The sequence below is a fragment of the Bos grunniens genome, chromosome 2, assembly GCF_055505025.1.
Source record: "Bos grunniens cultivar Pamir isolate PY7600 chromosome 2, Bosgru_T2T1.0, whole genome shotgun sequence".
Classification (NCBI taxonomy): domain Eukaryota; kingdom Metazoa; phylum Chordata; class Mammalia; order Artiodactyla; family Bovidae; genus Bos; species Bos grunniens.
In genome coordinates, this window is record NC_141166.1 from 109,740,157 (window position 1) to 109,764,851 (window position 24,695).

The following is a 24,695-nucleotide window of genomic DNA, read 5'->3' on the forward strand; positions in this document are numbered from 1 at the left end:
TTACCTGGTGAGCCATCAGGGAAGCCTCCAATTAATCCATATACATGTTTTCGTGTATGTGTATGTAATTATTGCTTCCTACTTATAGGTAGTATAGGAGAGTGGTTAACAGTCCTGACTCTGGAGCCAGACTCTGAATTTAAACACAAGGTCTTCTTAGGCAAGTTACTTAATCTTTCTGTGTCTCAGTTTCCTCATCTATAAAATGGGGATAATAACAGAACCTACCTCAATAGGTAGCAATGAGTATTAGTTAATATATGTCAAGTATGTAGAACAGTGTCTAGCATATTGTAAGCGATCAATATCTCTTAGCTCTGATTATTTGCTATGTAAGTTCCTTGAGATCAGGAGTTCTGTGGTATACCTTAATGCCTTGCACAGGGTAAGTGCTCCAGAGTATTGGTTGACAATAATTACATTAAATTCATATTCCTGCAAACCTTCCATAATCTCTTGTCCAGATGGAGCAAACAAGGGTCAGGACTTAATAGCAAAAGGATCTAAGATATTACATAGAGATTAGACAATTGTATTCTAACAAGGATGAGTATCTATTCAAAGTCAAAATAAGTAAAGGCAGAATCAGTGCTGGAGACTAGGACTCCCAATATTCAGTCTTCTTTTATTGTCACTACACTGCTAACTGTCTTTCATGGGACCTCAAATTTCAATAAGGTTCAACAGTTCTCATTAATCAGGGCTTGGCTCATTCAAAAATTACATGGGGTTGGGGGGGATACTATTAATGACTCAAACTAATATTTAGGTATGGGCTTTGTGGGTGGCTTAGTGGTAAAGAATTCACCTGCCAATACAGGAGATACAGGTTCAATCCCTGGATCAGGAAGATCCCCTGGAGAAGGGCTTGGTAACCCACTCCAGTACTTTACCTAGGAAATCCCATGGACAGAGGAGCCTGGCGGGCTGCAGTCCATGGGGGTCACATAGAGTCGGACATGACTTAGTGACTAAACTACAACAAAGTATTTAGAAATAAACTGGATTTAAATCCAGTTTTCAGTTTAAATCTTTCTCAAACTATTTTGAATTTTTTGCTTTTGTTTTTATGTGCAGAAATTACATCAACAGACAAAGCAAGATATTAATAATTCATTCTGATTATATTGTTTTCCTTATGGGGACATAGATTGTGACATCCCTCAGTTTCTCCTTTCAAGGCCAAATAACCCTACTTCTTTTAAACTGTCTTCTATAATACATAATAATTTGATAAACCATTACCTATAAAAAAGTCATGCTACCTATAAAAGCCCAACTTAAGAGACGAAATGTAGCAAAAAGAACTGAAAATGTTTCAGCAATTGTCATTAATTTAGAAACAAAAGTTTCATTAGAGAAAAATCACGTGTCCATTAAAACATCCTACCAGGGATTTACCTGGCAGTCCAGTGGTTAAGACTCATGCTTCCACTGCACGGTGCATAGGTTCAATCCCTGGTCAGGGAACTGGATCTCACGTGCCCTGTGGTGCAGACCAAAAAAAGAAAAAGAAAAAAATCCTACCAGCCACTTACTCAGAAAATCTTGTATTCAGCTCTCCCACTGAATTGCAGTCAAACCATCCAATTTCCATCCTCATTATGCTCCTAAAGTAAAATTTTCTCATTTTCTGTATCTGACGAGCTGCAGCAATTACCCAAAAGCATATCTGGAAATGGAGCAAGGAATGTTTAGCATTGTGATAAGAACAGGCATTAATTCCTTCTCTTTTCATTAGAAAATACTTTCACTAGAATAGCTGAAAAAAAGAGGAAATTAATTCACAACATGCCTCTTGTTCAGAACTAAGGTGTGATCTCTGACATCTGCAGCTGAGAGTGGAGACAAGTGGAACCCTGTGAACAGGGAAGCCAGAGACTTGGGTTTGAATCCAGCTTGACCACTTCCAGAGTTAACCTTACTAACTGTCACTCTCCTCATATGTAAAAGAAGGCTCATCACACCACAAATAAATTTTTGCTCTTAAATCACTACTTTTGCATGCCACTTCCAAGTAAAGTTTTCTCTTGAGAGGCCTGCCAATAAACATGCATGCAGAGTTTTCAACCCTGGAGGAGGACGTGGCAATCCATTCCAGTATTCTTGCCTGGAGAATCCCATGGACAGAGGAGCCTGGTAGGCTATGGTCCAAAGGGTCACAACAAGTCAGACACAACTGAAATGACTTAACATGAATGCTTGTAGTTTTCAAGCTCTTGGACAATGATTTTCAGAAAAAAGTAAGACAAAAATTATGACATAAGCAGGGAATCTTGCCTACAGTTTCCCTCCCAAGCAAAAGAAGCCTGTCATTAAAGCTTTAGTGCCAGGATGGTTGGGGGGACAGGGGGAGGTAGGGGATGAGGATTAACTCATTTCTCTTTATAACTAAAACTAACTTCCTGGAATTCATAAGTGAATGGAGAGTAGGGGGAATTTATTATTTCTCTACATGAGAAGGCAAAAGATAAAATGTTTTTCTTCCTTAGTAAGAGTTAAATAACACCAAGCCCGCCCATAACTGAAATCTAGAATATGGGTTCAGTTTACAGAATTTGGGTTGGAATTCAAGAGAAAAAAGAAAGTCAAGCTTGCTTTCCTCCAATTCCCCACATCCACTTTCCACAGGGACTCAGTCTCCCTGTATGAAAACATCCACCACTATTTCTGAGTTTAGAAGAGAGAGTGAAGCAGGGAGGGCAGGAGAGGACAAGACACTGAAGCTGAATGTCTATTCTCTACCTGTCTATGCAAGTGCCCATATCCTCCTCCCCAGCTGAGAGGAAAAATTCTTTCCATCCTCTTCATCCCCTGAAATAAAACTGTAGTCCTTGGGGCTTCTGAATAACTTTAAAGAACACATTTTGTATTTCATTGTCATGTCTTTGAACCCAGATGTTGATCTATAAATAAAATGCAGGTGTCACTAACTTGAAAATATCCTGTGACAAGCACTCCGACAGCGACGCCAGCATAGTAACTGGCAAAGTTGACCATTTCGGATTCAATGTCCAGAAACCTTCAAAAGAGGGGAAAAAATGGTAAGACTCACAGGTAGGATTTAGCTACCAAAGATTGCCTTTGTTCATACAGAGGATTTTAAAATACACATATTATATATTTAAAATATACACATTATATGTTACATACATATTGTAAATAAAATGGACAAAGCATTTTATCTGTGTAGAATTACAATCAATCCAAATCCCCAAACAGACCTCATGGTACCCATCGTAGCAAACGTGCCTACCTCCTTCATGTTTATGGTAGAGAGGTGAGGGTTGTTTAGTAATTAATAGGCAGTTGTGGGAAGACAGGGGACCCTAGATGGCAGCCTAGAGCTCTGTCCACTGAGGCTCCTTTCACTTGTGGTCATTACTAGTGAAAGCACAGTCACAGCTGGAGAAAGATTTCAAAAAGCCAGACCAGTGTCTGCAAAGGCACTGGTATAGAGATGTGTGCTATAAATCAGGAGGCTTATGTTACCTACTCTAAGTAACAACTTACGTTACTGCCAGGAGCCAAAGTGAGGAGCTCCACCCGTGGCAAAGGTCATGAGGAAGGAGGCTCGGCATACGCAAAGGCGGGATCAAGCCTCAGGAGTCCCCCAGGATATTCTCGAGCATCTACCCCGCAAAAACCAGTCTGCCTACTTTACTGCTTTGTGCTCTCACTTCTGACTTTACTGGGGGCTGTCCCCCACCACCATCTCCCTCTCTCTGATAAAGAGTTAACTTACAGCTCCAGTTAATAAAGTTCCTGGGCATTAGGAGTGTTTAAATCTAAACCCCTTAGATAGCTCTCTAACTCGCCTGACAGGTTTACCCGGACTCTTACAGCTATGCAGATTGTTTACAGTCTCTCAGTCTCGAGAGGCACAGGAAGCTTAAGATATTCAAATAGCTTAGAGCCTCTCAGAGAGTTAGAAACTGTCAGAATAAAACTAGTAAAAGATTTCATTGATGAGCCAATGCTTGCTGCCAAGTTTCCACATCCCCTGTATTGTATCCTTGAATGTGTATTAATTAATATAGTTGGTATGTAGAAAAAATAAGTAATGGCCTTGGTGTTAGCAACTTTAGACCCTTAAGGTAATAAATTTTTTCCTTTGTTGTAAACCCACTGTACCTCTGCCCTATAGGAATGCAACTTTATCTAACACCTTCGGAGGATGGCACCAAACCTTAAAATAATTACTCTTAGAGAAAATAAGTCTTACAGTTGACAAACCTTTGTCAAGAGTCATAAAATGTTAATAGGCCTTCTGGCCAAAAGATGATGTAAATCACCTAAACCATTTGTATAATAAGTTTGTAGAAAAGAAACCCTGGTTTCGATAAGGATCAAAAACTGACTTTGTATGATTTCACATCCCCTATTATCCTCTATGTGCAACTTAGGGTATAAAAGCTCCTGTTGAAAATAAAGCTACGGGCCTTGCTCACTGAAGCTTGGTCTCCCCATGTCATTCTTTTTCTCAATTTCTGGCTGAAGTTTCCATCTGGAGCATGGAGGTCCTCTGTGACCATTTATTTGCCTGGGCTTCTAAGACCCACTCGAGAAGGTGCCTAAGGTGGAGCACCTTCTGCTATTCGAGAGGGCGCCTGCGGCCTCCGTGGTCAGAGCTAACCTGATGTCACAGGTTATACTGATTTCCCGTGTAAACCAAGCTACTCAGCCTCTTTTCTCCACTGAATTTTCCTGCTGAGCTATCCTCATTCTATTACTCTTTATATCTCTAATGAATATTTAAATAAAGCTATTGTATCCAGTGAACTCGTCGAAGCTGTCTCCCCTTCAAATACCCTGAATCAGCTGGGGCTGGACCCCGGCATGTTACCTACTCTAGGTAACAACTTTTCAACTCCTTCCTCTCAGAGTAACAGTGGGAGAAATGTGTGTGTCATCCTTCCCATTGTTTTGCTGTTGTTTAGTCTTTAAGTTGTGTCTGACTCTTTGTGACCCCATGGACTGTAGCCCACCAGGCTCTTTTGACCATGAAATTTTCCAGGCAGGAATACTGGAATAGGTTGCCATTTCCTTCTCCAAAGGATCTTTCTAACCAAGGGATTGAACCCATGTCTCCTGCATTGGCAGGCAGATTTTTTACTACTGAGCCATAAGGGAAGCCCCTGTTACCTTCCCATAGAAAGAGAAAAACAATTTCTTCACCAAGTCTTTCTGCTGACCACAGCCCAGAAAGCTTTGCTCTCCTGGACAATCTCTAAGGCTGAAGTCAAAGAACTTGTGAGGAAGCAAGGAAGCTATACAGCATTTTCCCATCACAGCTATCACATTGTGACACAGGGTTTGGAATTGGCAGGGGCAGGAAGGGAAGAAAAAAATGATTCTTAAATTGCTTTCGGGAAATAAGAAGTTTTGTCACTGGGAAATTAACACATTGGTTGATGATACATCTGAGCCACAGAGACAAGCTAGATATCCATTTCTTTAGATAATCAGAAAGTAGCATCTTTAGCCTAGATGTTCTCATTCTACCAGCTTTCTGCTTCTATCAGCCTTTCTTTTGTGACCCAAGTTTGAATTGTTCTCTCCCTCTACTGAATTCAGACCAAGTATTTAATTATAATTTATTTAATTCAGAACAAACTATTATTCCATGGCAGATTTTTATTGCCATTTCGCACTATTATTCAATATTTTTATTGAATATATTTATTTCGAGTATATTCATGTTTCTCTTGCTAGTAAACCGCAAGTGACTTGAGAGCAAAGACTGCTTGCTTTCACTGCCGAGGCCTGATACAATACATTACACATAGTAGGTACTCAATTGTTTCTAGAATTTTCTTTCACTTGAAAAATACTAAAGAGGAAGGAAACAACTGCCCTTCTGACAGTCTCCAAACGAGCTAATATGTCTGTGTTTACCACATTCCTAGTTTTTCTTGATGATTTAAGGGGACCCCTAGAGTGAACAAGATCTAGAAAATCATAAACTTATATACAAGTATCCACAATCAGAGAGACCTTTTCAAAACCTAAATTCTTACAAAGATAGAGTGTATAAGGTAGTATTATGAGTATTATGTATATTGTCACCCTGTTTATTTAACTTATATGCAGAGTACATCATGAGAAATGCTGAGCTGGAGGAAGCACAAGCTGGAATCAATATTGCCAGGAGAAATCTCAATAACCTCAGATATGCAGATGACACCACCCTTATGGCAGAAAGTAAAGAAGAACTAAAGAGCCTCTTGATGAAAGTGAAAGAAGAGAGTGAAAAAGTTGGCTTAAAGCTCTATATTCAGAAAAATAAGATCATGACATGCAGCCCCATCACTTCATGGCAAATAGATGGGGAAACAGTGGAAACAGTGGCTGACTTTATTTTTCTGGGCTTCAAAATCACTGCAGGTGGTGATTTCAGCCATGAAATTAAAAGACACTTACTCCTGGGAAGGAAAGTTATGACCAACCTAGACAGCATATTCAAAAGCAGAGACATTACTTTGTCAACAAAGGTCCATCTAGTCAAGGCTATGGTTTTTCCAGTGGTCATGTATGGATGTGAGAGTTGGACTATAAAGAAAGCTGAACGCCAAAGAATTGGTGCTTTTGAACTGCGGTGTTGGAGAAGACTCTTGAGAGTCCCTTGGACTGCAAGGAGATCCAACCAGTCCATCCTAAAGGAGATCAGTCCTGGATGTTCATTGGAAGGACTGATGCTGAGGCTGAAACTCCAATGCTTTGGCCACCTCATGTGAAGAGGTGACTCATTTGAAAAGACCCTGATGCTGGGAAAGATTGAGGGCAGGAGGAGAAGGAGGCAACAGAGGATGAGATAGTTGGATGGCATCACCGACTCAATGGACATGGGTTTGGGTGGACTCCGGGAGTTGGTGATGGACAGGGAGGCCTGGCGTGCTGCAGTTCATGGGGTCACAAAGAGTCGGACACGACTGAACGACTGAACTGAACTGATGAGTAAAGATTTCTAATGTACAAATGAGTGCATGCTCTTGGTTTTCTGTTTGTGAAATAAAATTTGTGTGTCCCCAAAACAGAAAACTATGAGCATTTGTCAGAAAGTTTTACTTAGATTCCCTGGGATGTATTTACTCTATAGACTATGGAAGCAGAGGTGAAAGAGTGCCTGTCATGAAAAATGCAGTGCCAGTCATGGATGAAGGACCCATTGACTCAGCTGTGGGATTTAATGGGGCAAAGTTCAGGAGAACTGCATCACTGTTGGGGGGTGTGGATAGGAACATGTGTGGTTTGTGGTTCTTCTCACTCATGAGGCACCCCAGAGATGAATCATTAACTCAGTTTTATTTATTCCGGGAAGAATCATTAGAGTTTTAAAGACTACTTGGGAATATTTCTGGGACAATAGGGCAAGCCTATCAGAAGAACTGTTAGGAAGGAAAACAGGAGATTGACTTCGATCCTTTGACTGCACATTAGACTCTTTATCATCTGCATGGTGGAAAATTATTGTGATTATAAAATCCTAGAAAGTATTCTATAAACTTTATAGGTGATTTGAGTGTCTTTCTTTTTAACACCAAACTGACATACGCCTTCTTGAGTAAATTAAGATTGCCCTGGCACATTTGTCAAAGAGAGAAGAGGGGAGAAAAATATCATTTAGAGGGAAAAGGTAAAATAGATGATATGAGGATTCTTGCCTTGCTTTGTATGAAAAATAAGATAAATAAAATTGAATCACTCAATGATATGAGTTTGAGCAAACTCCAGGAAATAGTGAAAGATAAGAAAGCCTGGTGCACTGTAGTCCATGGGGTCACAAAAAATCAGACATGACTTAGTGACTGGACAACAGCAATGTATACCAAGGTTTCAGATGTACTAAAGACTTAGGTTTCTCATTGAAGATACCTAGGAGGTCTTTATGACAAGAGGCATTGACTCACCAGAAGCTCTCTTTTCACTAGGGTTTTTATGAACTGTAGGGGTTCATAGGGGTTCTTATGCACTGTAGACTCAGTAGCATTGACACCTTAGAGCAGGTCCCCAACCTCTGGGCCACATACAGGTACCTCCCATTAGCTCAGTGGCAGAATTAGGTTAGAAACAAAGTGTACAATAAATGCAATGCACTTGAATCATCTTGAAACCATCCTCCCCACACCCAATCCATGGGGAAAAAGTGTCTTCCACAAAATCAGTCCCTGCTGCCAAGAAGGTTGTGGACCATTGCATTAGAGTGCATATCAGTGGCAACCCAGCTGGTAGAAATGTATCCATATCCTACTTCCAAAATAGCAAGGGTCCATATTCCTCAATGCGTGGGACATTGACCTATGGACAAATGATTTATTACTAGGTAAAGATGCTTTATAGAATACCCTCACACTATGCTAGCACATTGCCAGAATGGCTAATGCAATTGTGAGATATATTACAGAGAGATTATGCATGCCCTTTATCTAGTTTTCCCCCAGTGGTAACATCTTGCAAAACTATTGGACATTATCACAACCAGGATGTTGACTTGGATACAATGAAGAGCAGAATATTTTCTTTATTCAAAGATTCCTTATGTCACCCTTTGATATCTACACATATTTCCATCTTTCTCACATTTCTGGAGACCAGAAGTCTGAGATCAGCTTCACAGGATTGAAATCAAGGTGCCGGCGGGGGTGCACTTTCTCCAAAGGCTCTAGAGGAGAATCTGTTTCTTCCTCTTCCAGCTTCAGGTAGCTACAGGTGTTCCTGAGCTTGGGACCTCACTTCAGGCCCTTATAGGCACCTTTTGTCTCTTTCTCTCTCTAAAGTCAGATCTCCTTCTGCCTCTTTTTAGTAACCGTCTTTTTAAAAAATACTCATGATTGCAGTTAGGGCTCACCTGGGTAATCCAGTATACTCTCCCCAATCCCAAGATATTTTAGTTAATTATATCTGCATAGACTCTTTTTCCCATACAAGGTAACATTCACAGAAATATCGTAGATATCTTTGGGGGCCGTTATTCAGCCTACTGGAGCTACAGTCAGGGCTTCCCAGGTGGCTCAGTGGTAAGGAATCCACTTGCCAATGCAAGGAGTTACAGGAGATTCAGATTCAATCCCTGGGTCAGAAGATCCCCTGGAGGAGGAAATGGCAACCCACTCCAGTATCCTTGCCTGGAAATCTCAGTCCATACGGTGGCAAAGAGTCAGACACAACTGAGCACGCATGCATGCATGGAGAAACAGTCAAGATACAGATAATAACAAGCATTGGTGTGAGTGTGAAGAAACTGGAACCCTCACACATGTTAAGTGTCAGTCACTCAGTCATGTCCGGCTGTTTGTGACCCCATGGACTGTAGCCCACCAGGCTCCTCTGTCCATGGAATTCTCCACACAAGAATACTGGAGTGGATTGCCATTTCCTTCTCAGGGGATCTTCCCAACCCAGGAATCGAACCCAAGTCTCCCGCATTACAGGCAAATTTTTTACCGTCTGAGCCACTTGGGAAGCTCATAAAATGGTACAGCCATTTTGAAAAACAGTCTGGAAATTCTGCAATTATATGTTAAACATATAATTAACATCTGACCCAGTAATCCCCTTTCTAGGTATCTACTCAAGAAAAATGAAAACATGTGTCCATAGGAAACCATGTACACAAACGTTCATAGCAGCATTTGTAATAACTGAAAAGAGGAAACAACTCAAATGTCCATCAACTGATGAATGGATAAATCCACACATTATATCCACACAATAAATGTATTATATTCATACAATGAAATATTATTCAGCAATTAAAATAAATGAAGTATTGATTTATGCTATTAATACCACATGGAAGAACCTTGGAAACATTAGGCTAAGTTGAAGAACCTGGTCACAAAGGCCCACATATTGTATGATTCCATTTACATGAAATGTCCAGAATAAGCAAATCTACAGAGATGGAAAGTAGATTAGTGGTTGTCTAGGGCTGAGGGGAGGATGGGGAACTGGGGAGTGAAATTTAAGTGATAATAAAATAACAAACGGAGGAGGCAATGGCACCCCAGTCCAGTACTCTTGCCTGGAAAATCCCGTAGATGGAGGAGACTGGTGGGCTCCAGTCCATGGGGTAGCTAAGAGTCGGACACGACTGAGCAACTTCACTTTCACTTTTCACTTTCATGCATTGGAGAAGGAAATGGCAACCCACTCCAGTGTTCTTGCCTGGAGAATCCCAGGGACAGCAGAGCCTGATGGGTTGCCGTCATGGGGTCGCACGGAGTTGGACACGACTGAAGCGACTTAGCAGCAGCAGCAAAATAACAAAAATGTTCTAAAATTGATTGCGGTGATGAATGCATAGCTCTGTGAATATACTAAAAGCCACTGAGCTGTATACTTTAAGTGGGTTAATTTTATGGTATATGAATTAAATCCTGATAAAACTGTTTTTCAAAGTACGTGATCTTCAGTGTCTAACTTCAAAATAGTACCTGAGTGCATAAGATAAATGTATATTGCTAAGAACATAGACTGAAATCCAAGAGGAAGTACAGACTTAGATTTCTGCATCAACACATCCATGTTGAGTAGGGAAGGACGAACATCCCAGTGGTCGTGGGCCATTCCCCAAGGAGCCCCTTATTATTTTTGCCTCCTGGCATTCACGCTCCTGTGTAGTCCTCTCCCAAATTACACCAGAGTTGGTCTGTGTGACCAACAGAAAACAGCAGAAATGATGGTATGTCACTTCCACAATTAAGTTATAAGGCCTTGTAGCTTCCATTTGAGTTTTACATTTTAATTGGATTTAAAAAAAAAAAGTAAACTGCATCGTGATTTTTTTTTCTTTCTTCTTTCATTCTGTTACCTTATTATTTGACTACTCTGAGAAAACAAATTCTGAGAAGCTAATCAGAAGGCCTAATGTTCTGCCATCCTTCTCAGCCTTATTCACTCAGCCATTTGGAAGCCTCCAGCCCAAAATTCCATCGAATGGATGATAACTAATATGTCGAAATCAATATAATGAAAGAGAAAAGCCAGCTCCTACATTGTACATGCATGTTTATGTTGATAAGATCACTGAGTTGCTTGTATAGTCCAAGACTAGCACACTGATTAGAGTAGGTGGAGACATTGTACTTTTAATGTTGTACTTTTTCCAAGAAAGAAATCTGTGAAAGAGTTGGGTAATTTTGGAGGCACATTCACTACTTCCTGGTAAGAAAACATCCCCTGCCTCTCTTCTGTCCCACCCAAGTTCATTTTCACAATGATCTCATCACATGAAAGCTAAACAAACATTTATTCAGAATACTGCTTATTAGCAGTATTCTTGTCAGTGACCATAATAACTCACATTTAAAATATTTAGCTCTTCTGTGTGAGCTCCTAGTAAAGGCCTAAGAAAGGTGTGGTCTACACAATTTCAAATAGCCTTATGAAAAAAAATTTTTTTAATAAGACAGATATCTATTTACATGCTTGGTATCATGTGAATTCAGCCAAAGCCAAGGAATTTCTGAAAGCCCTTATTTGCTTTGAACAATTTGCTCACCTTCAAGTATATGACCCAGTAAGAATCAATAAAGTGTGAATAATGGGTATGTGCTAAGTTTCCCCAGTTGTGTCCAACTCTGCCACCCAATGGACTGTAACCCATCAGGTTCCTCTGTCCATGAGCTTCTCCAGACAAGAATACTGGAGTGGGATGCCATTCCCTCCTCCAGAGGATCTTCCTGACCCAGGGATTGAACCCACATCTTTTATGTCTCCTTTGGCATAAGAGACAGGTGGGTTCTTTACTGCTAGTGCCAGCTGGGAAGCCCAGTGAGTAATGGGTAGGCAGCCTTTCTAATGGATGCCAGTGATGCAGACATTAAGGGCATATTCATTCTTCAGTTTATCTAGTAAATATTTATGAGCACTTGTTATCTTGAATATGTCTCAAATACTGCTCCCTCTAACATTTATTTCCAATTTTTAAGGCATTATAGGATATACTTTCAGGATTTTTCACTTGAAGTGTTTGTTTTCATGAGTGTTATTAATTTATTGTTTTCCAGTTGCTCAGTTGTGTCTGACTCTTTGTGACCCATGGACTACAGCATGTCAGGCTTCCCTCTCCTTCACTATCTCCCAGAGTTTGCTCAAACTCATGTCTATTGAGTTGATGATGCCATCCAACTATCTCATCCTTCATCACCCTCTTCTCTTCCTGCCCTCAATATTTCCCAGTATCAGGGTCTTTTCCAATGAGTCAACTCTTCTCGTAGGATGGCCAAAGTTTTGGAGCTTCAGCTTCAACATCAGTCCTTCCAATGAATATTCAGGGTTGATTTCCTTTAGGATGGACTGATGTTATTAACAACTGGGGTCTTTTTACATATGTAAGTCTGAATGGATTTTTTTTTCAAAGGGGGAAGTGATTAGTTCACATTTTGTAGTCATATCACTCTGTAAATATCAGTTCAAGTCCTCTGTTCTCCAACATAAATGAAAGAAAATAAAAGATTGTCATTGTGAATCCCCTGCGTGTCCAGTGGTTAGGACTCTGCAGTTACACTGCAGAGGACTCAGTTTCAATCCCTGGTTGGGGAACTAAGATCTTGCAAGCCACATGGTGCAAGTGAAAATATTTTAAAGACTGTCATTGAAGACAGTCTCTCTTTTATACAAATTGTTATGTTACTTCCAAATTTAGAAGAGAAATATACACATTTATATGTTGGAAATTTATTTCTTATGAGTAGGCTTATTTTTTTAAGGATAATTCTGTACATTGTATGTTGTCCTGTACTTTTCTGTCAAGTGCTAACCAGTTTATAACTACATACTTATCTGCATGGTCATTGATTTCATGATGGTCTCACCAATTAGACGTGAGCTCCACAAAGATAAGGACCATTACTCATAAGCCACCACTGTAGCCTTTATGCTTACACATTTTCCTGGTACATAACTGGTGTTCCAAAAATTTTGGTTGAATGAGTAGATGAATGAAAGATGCTAACAACAAATATTATAGAAGAACATCAGCAGTTTAGAAGGATTTGTCATAATCTGGAGTCAAGCCTATAGAAAAAATTTTAAATGGTGGAGAAAAATATGAATCACTTGAGGGAGCCATTCCGAGTACCTCTCTAGCCAGGATGTGCCCTGCTTTTGATTCTTGAACCTGAGTGAATTTATATGTGAAAATGATCTTGTTCTGGCCCTGAGGCAGCATGAGGCAGGCTGCAAAGTCCATGCTGTGACAGTGAGTCAACCCTGTGTATACTGCAGACTCACTGATTACGTGGCAGCCTATCAGGCTTATCACAGACAGAACAGGGACACAGTGAGCTCTGGCTAACTCTGCATGGCTGTCTTCTGTTCTTAGCACCACACCACTCTTTCACAGCAACTCAACTGCTAGTTGAGGCCAGTGACCCCTACTCCAAGTCCGAAAGCACAGGAATGATGAAATTCCCATTGTAGAGAGAAGACTAGTGTCAAGTGGGTCATCAGCCACAGCCACAGAAGTTGGGGGACAAAAGAGAAGAGAGGAAGGAAGGAAAGAGGGGAGGATGGAAGAAAGAGGAAGGGAAGGAAAAGGAGGTCTCAGATATGAGGAATGACAAGGACTCAAGTAAAATTTATGAGTCACCTTCCAATGATATTAAGTATCGATAATGTCATTCTCGAGCCTACGGTCTACAAAGTGTGAAATTTGGGTACATATTTAATGAGTAATTTCCAATTCTGTGTTTTGTTGCTGTTGTTGGGATTTTAAAACCCAGTGGAATAAGAACATCAGGGCAGAGTAATTTATAGAAATATGTGTAAATATGTTTCTGTTCACTCCATGTTAGATACCACTCCAGGTCCTTCCATAAGGTTCTCTTTACACATTTTGAATTACAATCTAAGATATGAGCAAAAAAAAAAAAAAAAAAGTAAAAACAAATAGCAGCCTACCCGCAGCGTGTCCCATTTGTCATGTTCTGGTTGAGGGAGTCATTGGTCCACACTATGGTGTTATTCACACATGCTTTTCCAGGGATACTGAGTTCTTGTAATTCCATGTCATACTCAATAAAAACATCTGTCATTGTGCCAAAAATGAGTAGCACGCCTGGATAGGCTACTCCATGGAGAAGTGCACATAAACTCCCCACAGACATCAGGCAAATGTCAATCTTTGAAGAAAATCGAAACTTGAAAAACAAAGGATTCAGAGATCATCTATGGGTGAAAAGCAGGAGAGGTAGGAGGACTATTTAATTTTAGTTACTAGATTCTGATAAATAGTGTTCAACACCAAGTCTTAAGGGAATCGTTTTAATTGAAATGTAGAGTTTTACTAACACTGAAATAAACGATGCATCAATTATCCAAGTCATTAAACTGTTACCCTGTTAACTCATGTTCTTTCTTTTCTAGCCTCTTAATTCATTCTCTTTACCCCAAGAGCTGACTTTAGTTCTTAGCTTTTCATCCCCAACTTAGAGGGAAAAAAATCACTGACGCTGATGCTATTGCCGTGTAGATGCTCCATATGGCTTATTCAGCAATAGTAGAAATTGGCTCCCAGAACTGATATTGATCATGAAGAGCATCTGCTTGTGCCCCGAAATGTCTCCATTTTGCAAATTTGAAGAAAATACCTACACTATGGAACTTCTAAAGGCATCATAAGAAAAAATATGCATAACATGATTACTGTGACAATTTTCCTCACTAAAATGATCATTAGGGACTTAGAGATTATCTTCTAGAACACTTTTCTGATCTACCAGATAGAATGTGTGTTTAATCAGCAATAGTTTCTAATTACTAATCCACATGTTGTCACATAGACAAAGTTTATGACTGAAACAAGTGATCACTATAGTTAAGCACCTGCCAATATGACTAAAAAATTAACATTTTCTCCATGATCTGAACAACTCATAGTTGCAAAACCTATGCCATTAATCAGCATAGTTTTATTACCAATCGAAAGAAGCCAACTTGACTGCTACCACCTTTCTTCTCATCTTGTAACCTGAGGAGAAAAACAGGGATTTACAGACCATCCTTTCCAAAACAATGAGAAATTCTCCCTAAATCGTCACTTCATGAGTCATTCTTTAGTAAGAATGAAAGTCCCCACTGGCTGTGAAATTCTTTCCAAAACTGATATCTTAAAAACTGGCTATTACTTTTAGATTTACCTCTTCTAGCAATTTCAATATAGCTGTGTCTCTTGTTCAGTAGAGATTCACTGAGGTTTTTTCAGAGAGGTTTTTTCTCTCTTTGAGAGAAAGCAAAAAGTACTCTGCACCCCCAGTTGCAGTAACAAATAACTGTGGAACCTCAGTGTTGACCCTCAATTTATACCTACCTTCATTTCCTTGTGAGTAAATTTTGGTGGTTGTATTATCTAATTTATTGCTTCTAGCTCTTACTTGCAGCTACATCAAATAGTGCTGATATGAAACATTCAAACACTCCCATACTTCCCTTAAAACCACATTTACTTACTATTTCTTATTCAATTTATTGCTCAGAAAATTGTACTTAACCCATTCTTGAACTTTCTAATGCCAAAGAGGTCTAATTCACCTAGGTTATCTACCCACGAATACACCTTAGGTCTTATTTTCACCTGGAACCGCTCTACTCCATTGGCTCTTTGGGAATACCCATGCATCTTGTTTTCTCACCTCCTTCCTCCTTCCATACCTATTTGTCATCTCAGTTGAGACCCACAGTTCTTTGTGTGTTAGCTGCTCAGTCATGTCCCACTCTCCCAACAGGCTCCTCTATCTCTGGAATTTCCCAAGGCAAGAATACTGGAGTGGGCTGCCATTTCTTCCTCCAGAGGATCTTTTCAACCCAGGGATCAAACCTGGGTCTCCTGCATTGCAGATGGATTCTTTACCATCTGAGCCACCAGGGAAGCCCAGTTCTTTAAACCTTCCATTTACTTACAGTCACTAAACACCATCAAGATTCTCCTTCCTTGGACTTGCCTGGTGATACACTGGATAAGAATCTGCCTGCCAATGCAGGGGACAGGAGTTCAACCTCTGTCTGGGAAGTTTCCACATGCCTTGGAGCAACTAAGCCCATGCGTCACAACTACTGAGCCAGTGCTCTAGAGTCCACAAGCAGCAACTACTGAAGCCATGCACCTGGAGCCTGTGCTCTGAAACAGGAGAAACCACTGCAATGAGAAGCCCAGATGGAGAGTAGCCCCACTCTCTGCAACTAGAGAAAGCTAGAGCAAAGCAACAAAGACCTGTCACAACCAAAGATAAAGTTAAAAAAAAAAAAAAAGATTCTCCCTCCTCCAGGCATTCTAGGTCCCATTGCCAGCCATTTGGACCATGCTTTCACCATCATCCTCAATCCTTTTTTCCAAATTCATCTTTGGAAACTCCATCTCTGCATTTCGCTGTTCCCCCTTCTCCTTCTGAAGCCAGGCTGTTTGGCCTGCTGAAGACAACCTCTCCACCATCTAAACAGATATCAACACATGTTGTGCTTAGTGCTCAGCTGCCCTAAGCTTCCCTTCCAGCTCAGGGTGGAATCACAAACCATTGCTGACACGTCCAAAGCCCTCTGTGATCTGGCCAGTTGACTCTCTTACCTTGTTTCTTCCTGCTTCACTCCACCCGAGCCGCCTGGCCTTTCTGCTGACTTTCATCCGCACCAAATCTGTTCCCACCTCTGAGTGTTTGCACTTGCTATTTCCTCTCACCAAAGTGTTCTTTCTTTGGATAATAGAGTGGAGAACTCCCTCACCTCCTTCATACCTTCTCTCAAAAGCTGCCTTTTCAAGGGGGCCATCCATGGTCAAAGTCTTTATAATTTCAACTGTCCCCCCACATCATTTCAAATCTCCATTTCCATGTTTGTTGTTTTTTCTTAGAAAGGGGATGATAAATTTTCATTATCTACCATGCTATATATTTTATTTATTTATGGTGTTTATTATGTCTCCCTCACTAAAGGGGCGAACTCTTCAAAGGCATGTTAAGTTCCTCAAGACAGAGATTTTTGCCTATTTTTTTTCTTTTCTATATCCTCAGCACCTAAACCAGTGGCTGATACCCAATATGTGTGTATGTGTATTAGTTGCTCAGTTGTGTCCGACTCTTTGCAACCCCATGGACTGTAGCCCACCAGGCTCCTCTGCTCATGGAATTCTCTAGGCGAGAATACTGTAGTGGGTTGCCATTTCCTTCTCCAGGGGATCTTCCCAGCCCAGGGATTGAACCCATGTCTCCTGGATTGCAGGCACATGCTTTACCAGGCAGATGATACCCAAGAAGTCCTCAATTAATATTTGTGAAATGAATAGATGAATATGGTCTCCAACCTCAACTCAACCCAAGGTACTATACTTAATTCCTCTACAGATTGTTCCCACTCCCCTCAGCGGCTTTATCAAACTTTCACTGTGATCTTCTCACTCTTCATTACCACATCTATGCAGCCATAGGTTCATTTTCTCTAAAAACCAAAGTACTCACTCAACCTTCCTGCTCATCCTCTCACTGAAGCTCATTTATCTGCATCCTTCATTTCTCTGCATCCATGCCCTTTTCCATCTGTTTCCCACCCAATGAGACAAGAGTGGTTCTTCTGTCCTCAACTGACCCTACCATTCCAAGTAAAATACTACTGTTACCACAACCACCAGCTCTCTTTGTCATGCAGTATTAACACTTAAAATGTTTTACACATCTTCAGCCTTTACCTTTCCACCACCTCCATTTCAGAAACTTAGCTGGCATCCTTATCTCCTAAATCAGACTCCATTAATCCTGTCCTCAAGTCAAATTAGGATAAACTGATATTTGGTTTCTAAGAGAATTTTAACTCTTAAAGAGAAATATCTAGTCACTACATTTTAGGTTTCTACAATTTGCTTTTGGGAAGAATTGGGATTTTCTTCTGTAAAAAGAACTTCCTCTGCAACCATGAAATCTTACATATCCAAAATTTCCTCTGCTTGTTTAAGTCAGAAATTCTGTGGGGTTCCTGGACATATAGGGGATATTTGAACCTAATCCAGAAGGAATATTCCCAAAGATTTTTGAAATCAAATTATAGTAATGTTTTAAAGAGAAAAAGAATGGATTATATACACCATTTGTAGGCAGTGCAACATATATAAAACATATATTACTTCTGCTTTGTGCCTTTGATATGAATATTAGGGGAATTATTTTGAAAATGTGTTGCATTGTTGAAGCAGTCACTTACTTTGATTTTTTATCATTGTTATCTGTCAGGATAAAAACAATACATAAAGCAGTTAATCATAATGACAAAATGAAACATAATCATTAACAATTTTGCTCTGGAAAAACATTTCTATGATTATTTTATTCATGGAACAATACAAAATAATTATTTGCTTTTTCACCTTTCTCTCTCTTCCTCCGTATTATAGAAGAAAACACCCTTTCACATATAGGACTGCTTCCTTGACTACATTTTCTCCAGAAAATGAAATCTTTTTATCTTCTGAATGCTAACTAAAGACCAATATTTGTAAATTAGTTACAGAAAAATCTGATTTTTTTTGAACTACCAAATAAAATGAATACTTATTTATTGTTTGTTTTTTTAGAAACATCAGAATTTATCTACTTAAAATACAGACCATAAATCTACTTAAAATACAGACCATAAAATACAGACAATACGATGTCATTGACACCCCTGTGCCAGTAGAAGCCATAGAATTGAGGCATATATTATTTTCCCCAGCATAGGTCAGAGCAGATGGAAGGGAAGAAGTGAAAGTGGGGGTTCAGGGTCATGGGCATAGGGAAGCCACAGTGAAAGGAACCCAGGATTTTAATGTCAACCATCATCATGGGACAGCACATCCTGGTTCCCCTGGCATTTTCATTTCATTTCATACAGAGTAAAGAGGCATTATAGTGTAGACAAAGATTAACTTCTCATATTTGGGAATCAGAACTGGGTTAGGATTACGGCTCCTTTAATCAATAGCCATGCAATCTTTGTCAAGCTTAAGGTAATGTATCTAAGTCTCAGTTTCCTTTTCTATAAAATGTCAAATCATAGGACTTTTGAAAATAATGATAGCATAGAATCACCTGCCTTACCACACTCTAGGTGCTGGTGCTGTGGATCCCCATCCACTTCACCTCTCTCTGGCCAGCAGTGTCTTTGTACCATTCCTCTCAGAGGGCAATGCTCACTAAATGCATATTACTATAATCAATTATAGCAATATATGAATAAAGGTAATAATAATGAAAGTATTGAAAGTGTTAGTCACTCAGTCATGTCTGACTTTTTGCGACTCCATGGACTGTAGCCCACCAGGCTCCTCTGTCCATGGAATTCTCCAGCCAAGAATACTGGAGTGGATAGCCATTCCCTTCTCCAGGGGATCTTCTTGACCCAGGGATCAAACCCAGCTCTCCTGCATTTCAGGCAGATTCTTTACCATCTGAGCAAGTGCTAAAACAACCCCAGTCTATCCAGGGAAAAAATATTTATAGTGAGATGCTTTCACTCTCCCAGGATTTATGCGTTCTTACCTAGCACTCTCAGCAGTTACATTACATGGATTCTTGGGAGAAATACCCAGGTTGTGCAAGAAGAATATGAGGTAATAATTCTACTTATTGTTGCTGAATTTTCTCTGCTCCTTGAATATCTTCACTAGTTTGTTCCACTTTTGTTTTCACCTTTTTTTTTGTATAAGAGACAATAAGATAAAAGGCCACTTACATGAGCTGTCTGACTCAAAACCATGATTGTCCTCTCCAAATTTCTTCACACTGCGAAGAATTACTGAGTCAGACATAACAATTGCAGTTCACAGCAAAAAAAAAAAAACCTAGAAAATAAAAGAAAAGAGTGACTGCAGAGGAAGACAAGATGGCAAAAGAGTAGCCAGATGTGCAGTACATCTCTCTCTGTGGATACATCAGGAATACACCTTCAGATGCAGAAGATCTCGCAGAACACCAGCTGAGAGCAGACAGGAGTCCCTGATCACTGGAAAGGAATACATAGATCCAAAACTCAGCAGGACAAAGGAAGGAAGGGGAAAGAGGAGGATGAGCAGGACCGGACCTGCACCTGGGGTTAGGGGAACTGCAGGGGTCAGATCCCCAAATTGAAGCAATCGTTGGAGACACAGGGGAAGTTATTTGAGGCTGTTGGAGAGTGAAGCAGCTGATCTGGGACTGTCTGAATGGAGTGAGAACCAGACAATCCTTGCTGCAGCCGTGTGTACCCTGGTCAGGGACCCAAGTCTCCTGAAATACACAGTGTCTGGGAGCTGGAGCGTAGGGACTGAAGAGCAATCCCAGGGTGAGGGTTGCTGATGACTGCTGGGAGACAGCCCAGAGGGACATGAGGGAGGAGTCATGGTGGAGAATATCTTCGGAGAAATGCTGAGTAGCCACTGAAGCAAAGCGGTACTGCTGAGTCATGTGCAGGGGGAGGAGCCATCACTGTAGCTTCTCTCCCCCCACACGCTAGTGCTGGCAACTGACCAATAGAGAAAGACCCCAGAGAGGGTCACCCTATGAGTGTCTGAGGCAAGAGCAATAGAGAAGGACCCCAGCCAGTAGAGACCTTTAAGTGCCTGCTGCACCAAGCAACAGAGAAGAACTAGCCAGAGAGGCCTTTTGAATGCCAGCTGCCAGAGGCTAGAAAAAGACTGTAATAGTGCCATAGCTCCTGTGCCTGAGGCCACCAGCATCTGTGCACACTTGGCACCACCAAGGTCCCTGTGATCCAAGCAACTGAGCCACCTCCACACCCGGTCCTCACTAAGGCAGACCTAAGTCTGCCAGGGCAGCCTCAGGAGCAAACTCCTGTGGATGACCCACACGCAGAGGTGGGGATAAAACCAATTGAACTCCAAGGGCAGTGTGGCTAAGGAAGAGGATCAAAAGCCTTTCCACCAGCTGTACAAGGTGCAGATTAAATCCACATGATCAGTTAGGAAGACTGTGTCTATGGAATATATAAAAGGACAGTGAGAGCTATCACAAAAGAAAACACACTAGCTCTAGTAGCTGTGGACATTGTGGGCAAGAACATGGCAGGAATAGGGCCAGATCAGTCTGAGCTGTTCCCACAGCAGGTCCAGACATCAGGCCGGTATTGGAGGGCATCCCAGGGAGGCAGAGGTGGACTGTGACTCACAGTGAAGGAAAGGACACTGGCAGCTGAGATCCAAGAAAAACACGTATTATTGTTCATATATTTTAATTTGTTCCATAGTTGATCCTAGTTTTTTTTATCTTCTTTTTTTTTCTTCTTTGTTGCTATGGTTGTTGATTTTATTATTACTATTAACTCTAAGTTTTTGAGAATTTTTTTAATCACTTTTGGTTTCCTTTATATACTTATACCTTTTCATTGGTTTTTGTGATTCTGTGGGGCTTTTTTCTTTTTAAAATTTTGTTTGTTTGTTTGTTTTTCTTACTGTTCTTTTCCTGCTGTAGTTATTCTTTAATATATACAAATATTTTATTTCTTCCTTTTCTTTCGTTATTTCACCCTGTTTGTAAGTTTGTTTGTTTTCTTTGCTTATTCTCCAGTTGACACTCTGCTTTGGTCTTGTTTACCAATTTGTGTTTTAGTTAGTTTTGTTTTTAATTGGTTGGTATCATTTTTGGTTTTCTTTGCTTTCCAAGTCACTCTCTTGAACTTTCTTGTCTTTGGACTATTTTGGGTTTTGTGTGTGTGTGTGTTCCTTTGTTTTTGTTATTATTTGCTTGATTTTGTATTTACCATTTGTCTGGGCTCCTCTTTTATTTATTATTTTGTTTTGTTTTGCTATTTTTGTGTTTTTGTTTTAATCCCCTTTAATGCAATAACAAATGGCTTGTGGAGTGTCAGTTCCCCAGGCAAAGATTGGGCCTGAGCCTTTGGAGTGGAAGCTCTGAATCCAGGACAGTGGACTGCCAGAGACCTACTGACACCAGGGAGTATTGATTATTGAGAACTCCCATGAAGACCTCCACTTGTGTCTAAGACCTGGAATCACCCAACTGCCAGCAGCACCCAGTGCAAGACACCTCACCCAGCCAACAGGTAAGACAAAAACACAAACCCAATCATTAGCGGAGAGGCTTGCCACAGACACCTCAAAACCGACCACCTCACAAATCCTGTCCATCAGAGGGAAAAAAAACTCACCTCCTCCTATCAGAATGCAGACACAAGTACCTCCCAACACAAAGCCGACACAAACCACTGGACCAGCCTCACCCACCGAGGGCAGTAACCAAAAGGAAGAAGGTATATGACTCAAAAGCCTGGGAAAAGAAGACCTCAGACAAAGTAAGTTGGAAAAAAATGAAAAGACAGAGAAATATTACACAAATGAAGGAACAAGGTAAAAATTCACAAGACCAAATAAAAAAGAGGACATATGCAAACTACATGAAAAAGAACTCAAAATGATGATAGTAAAGATGACCCCAAACCTCAAAAATAGAATGGAGCAAATGCAAGGATCAATTAACACATTTAACAAAGACCTAGAAGAAATTAAGAATAAACAGGGACAAGCAACACCATTACTGAAATTAAAAATACTCTACAAGAAATCAATAGCAGAATAACTGAGGCAGAAAAACAGATAAATGAGCTGGAAGACAGAATAGTGGAAATAACTGAAGAACAGAATAAGAGGAGAATGAGAAGAATTGAGGATAGTCTCAGAAACCTCTGGGACAATATTAAAGGTACTAACATTTGAATTATAGGGGTCCTAGAAGAAGACGAGAAAAACAAAGGGTCTGAGAAATTTTTTGAAAAGATTATAGTTGAAAACTTCCCAAAACTTCCCTAATTGACAAAGAAATAGTCAATCGATCCAAGAAGCACAGAGTTCCATAGAGGATAAACCCAAGGAGAAACATGCCAAGACACATACTAATCAAGCTAACAGAGATTAAACACAGAGAAAGAATATTAAAAACAGCAAGGGAAAAGCAGAAAGTAACATACAAAAGGAACCCCATAAGATTAACAATTGATCTTTCAGCAGACACTCTGAAGACCAGAGGAAATGGCAGGATGTATTTAAAGTACTGAAAGAGGAAAATATACAACCAAGATTACTCTACCTGGCAAGGATCTCATTCAAAGTTGATGGAGAAATCAAAAGTTTTACAGACAAACAAAAGTTGAGAGAATATAGCCCTCCTAAACCAGTTTACAACAATGTTAAAGAGATCTATAGGCAAGAAACATAAGAGAAGGAAAAGACCTATAAAAACAATTTTGAAGAATGCCAATAGGAAAGTATATATCAATAATTACTTTAAATGCAAATGGATTAAATGCTCCAACCAAAACATACAGACAGGCTAAATGGATACAAAAACAAGACCCACATATATGCTGTCGACAAGAGACCCACTTCAGACCTAGAGGCACACACAGACTGAACGTGAGAGGATGGAAAAAGATATTCCATGCAAATGGAAATCAAGGGAAAGCCAGAGTAGCAATTTTCATATCAGACAAAATAGACCTTAAAATAAAGAAAACTAAAAGAAATAATGAAGGTCACTACATAATGATCAAGGGATCAATCCAAGAAGAAGACATAACAATTGTAAGTATTTATGCACCCAACATAGGAGCACCACAATACATAAAGCAAACGCTAACAGACATAAAAGGAGAAATGGACAGTAACACAATAGTAGTAGGGGACTTGATATTCTACTTTCACCAATGGAGAGATCATCAAAACAGAAAATTAATAAGGAAACATGGTGTTAAATGACACATTAGACCAGATGGAACCTAATTGATATCTTCAGGACATTTCATCTAAATGCAGAACAATACACTTTCTTCTCAAGTGACACGGAATATTCTCAAGCATAGACCACATCTTGAGTCATAAATCAAACCTCAGTAAAATTTAAGACAATTGAAATTGTATCAAGCATCTTTTATGACCACAATGCTATGAAACTAGATATCAGTTACAGGGGGGAAAAAAACAGTAAAAAAGCAGAAACACATGGAGATTAAACAATACATTTCTAAATAATGACCAGGTTACTGAAGAAATTAAAAGGGAAATAAAAAAATTCCTAGAAACAAATGCAATGAAAACATGATGACTCAAAACCTACGGGATGCAGCAAAAGCTGTTCTAAGAGGCAAGCTTATAGCAATACAGTCCTACCTTAAGAAACAAGAAAAACATCAAATAGACAACCTAATTTTACACCTAACACAACTGGAAAAGAACAAAAACCCTCAAGGTTAATAGAAGGAAATAAATCATAAAGATCAGAGTAGAAATAAAGGAAAAAATAGTAAAGACTAATAAAACTGATGGAGAAGGAAATGGCAACCCACTCCAGTGTTCTTGCCTGGAGAATCCCAGAGACAGGGGAGCCTGGTGGGCTGCCGTCTATGCGGTCGCACAGAGTCAGACACGACTGAAGTGACTTAGCAGAATAAAATTGAAAGTTGGTTCTTTTGAGAAGATAAACAAAATTGACAAACTATTAGCCAGACTCAACAAGGAAAAAGGGAAGAAGAATCAAATCAACAAAATTAGAGATGAAAACGGAGAAGTTACGATAGACAATGCAGACATACAAAGGATCATAAGAGACTATTATGAGCAACTTTATATGCCAATACAATGGACAACCTGGAAGAAATGGACAGATTCTTAGAAAAGTTCAACCTTCCAAAATTGAGCCAGGAAGAAATAGAAACTATGAATAAGC

The 24,695-nt window shown here is 39.9% G+C and overlaps 1 protein-coding gene across 3 annotated transcripts in view; it reads right to left on the reverse strand.

The window, feature by feature from the left end:
- The window catches only part of ABCB11 (ATP binding cassette subfamily B member 11), an 84,196-nt gene extending 64,379 nt beyond the window's left edge, over window positions 1–19,817 (reverse strand). Inside the window, exons 1-6 of one of the 3 annotated variants that reach the window (XM_086370828.1) lie at window positions 19,696–19,817; window positions 18,187–18,208; window positions 14,923–14,974; window positions 13,906–14,144; window positions 2,935–3,022; window positions 1,539–1,672 (exon numbers count right to left, since the gene is read on the reverse strand). In XM_086370828.1, the coding sequence (XP_086226954.1) occupies window positions 1,539–1,672; window positions 2,935–3,022; window positions 13,906–14,144; window positions 14,923–14,974; window positions 18,187–18,208; window positions 19,696–19,771 (611 nt within the window). In that variant the 5' untranslated portion in view covers window positions 19,772–19,817. Of the gene's footprint in view, window positions 1–1,538; window positions 1,673–2,934; window positions 3,023–13,905; window positions 14,173–14,922; window positions 14,975–18,186; window positions 18,209–19,695 lie in introns of those variants that run through there. The other 2 variants (XM_086370836.1, XM_086370847.1) reach the window with 2 other exon arrangements.
- Window positions 19,818–24,695: the final 4,878 nt, after the last annotated feature.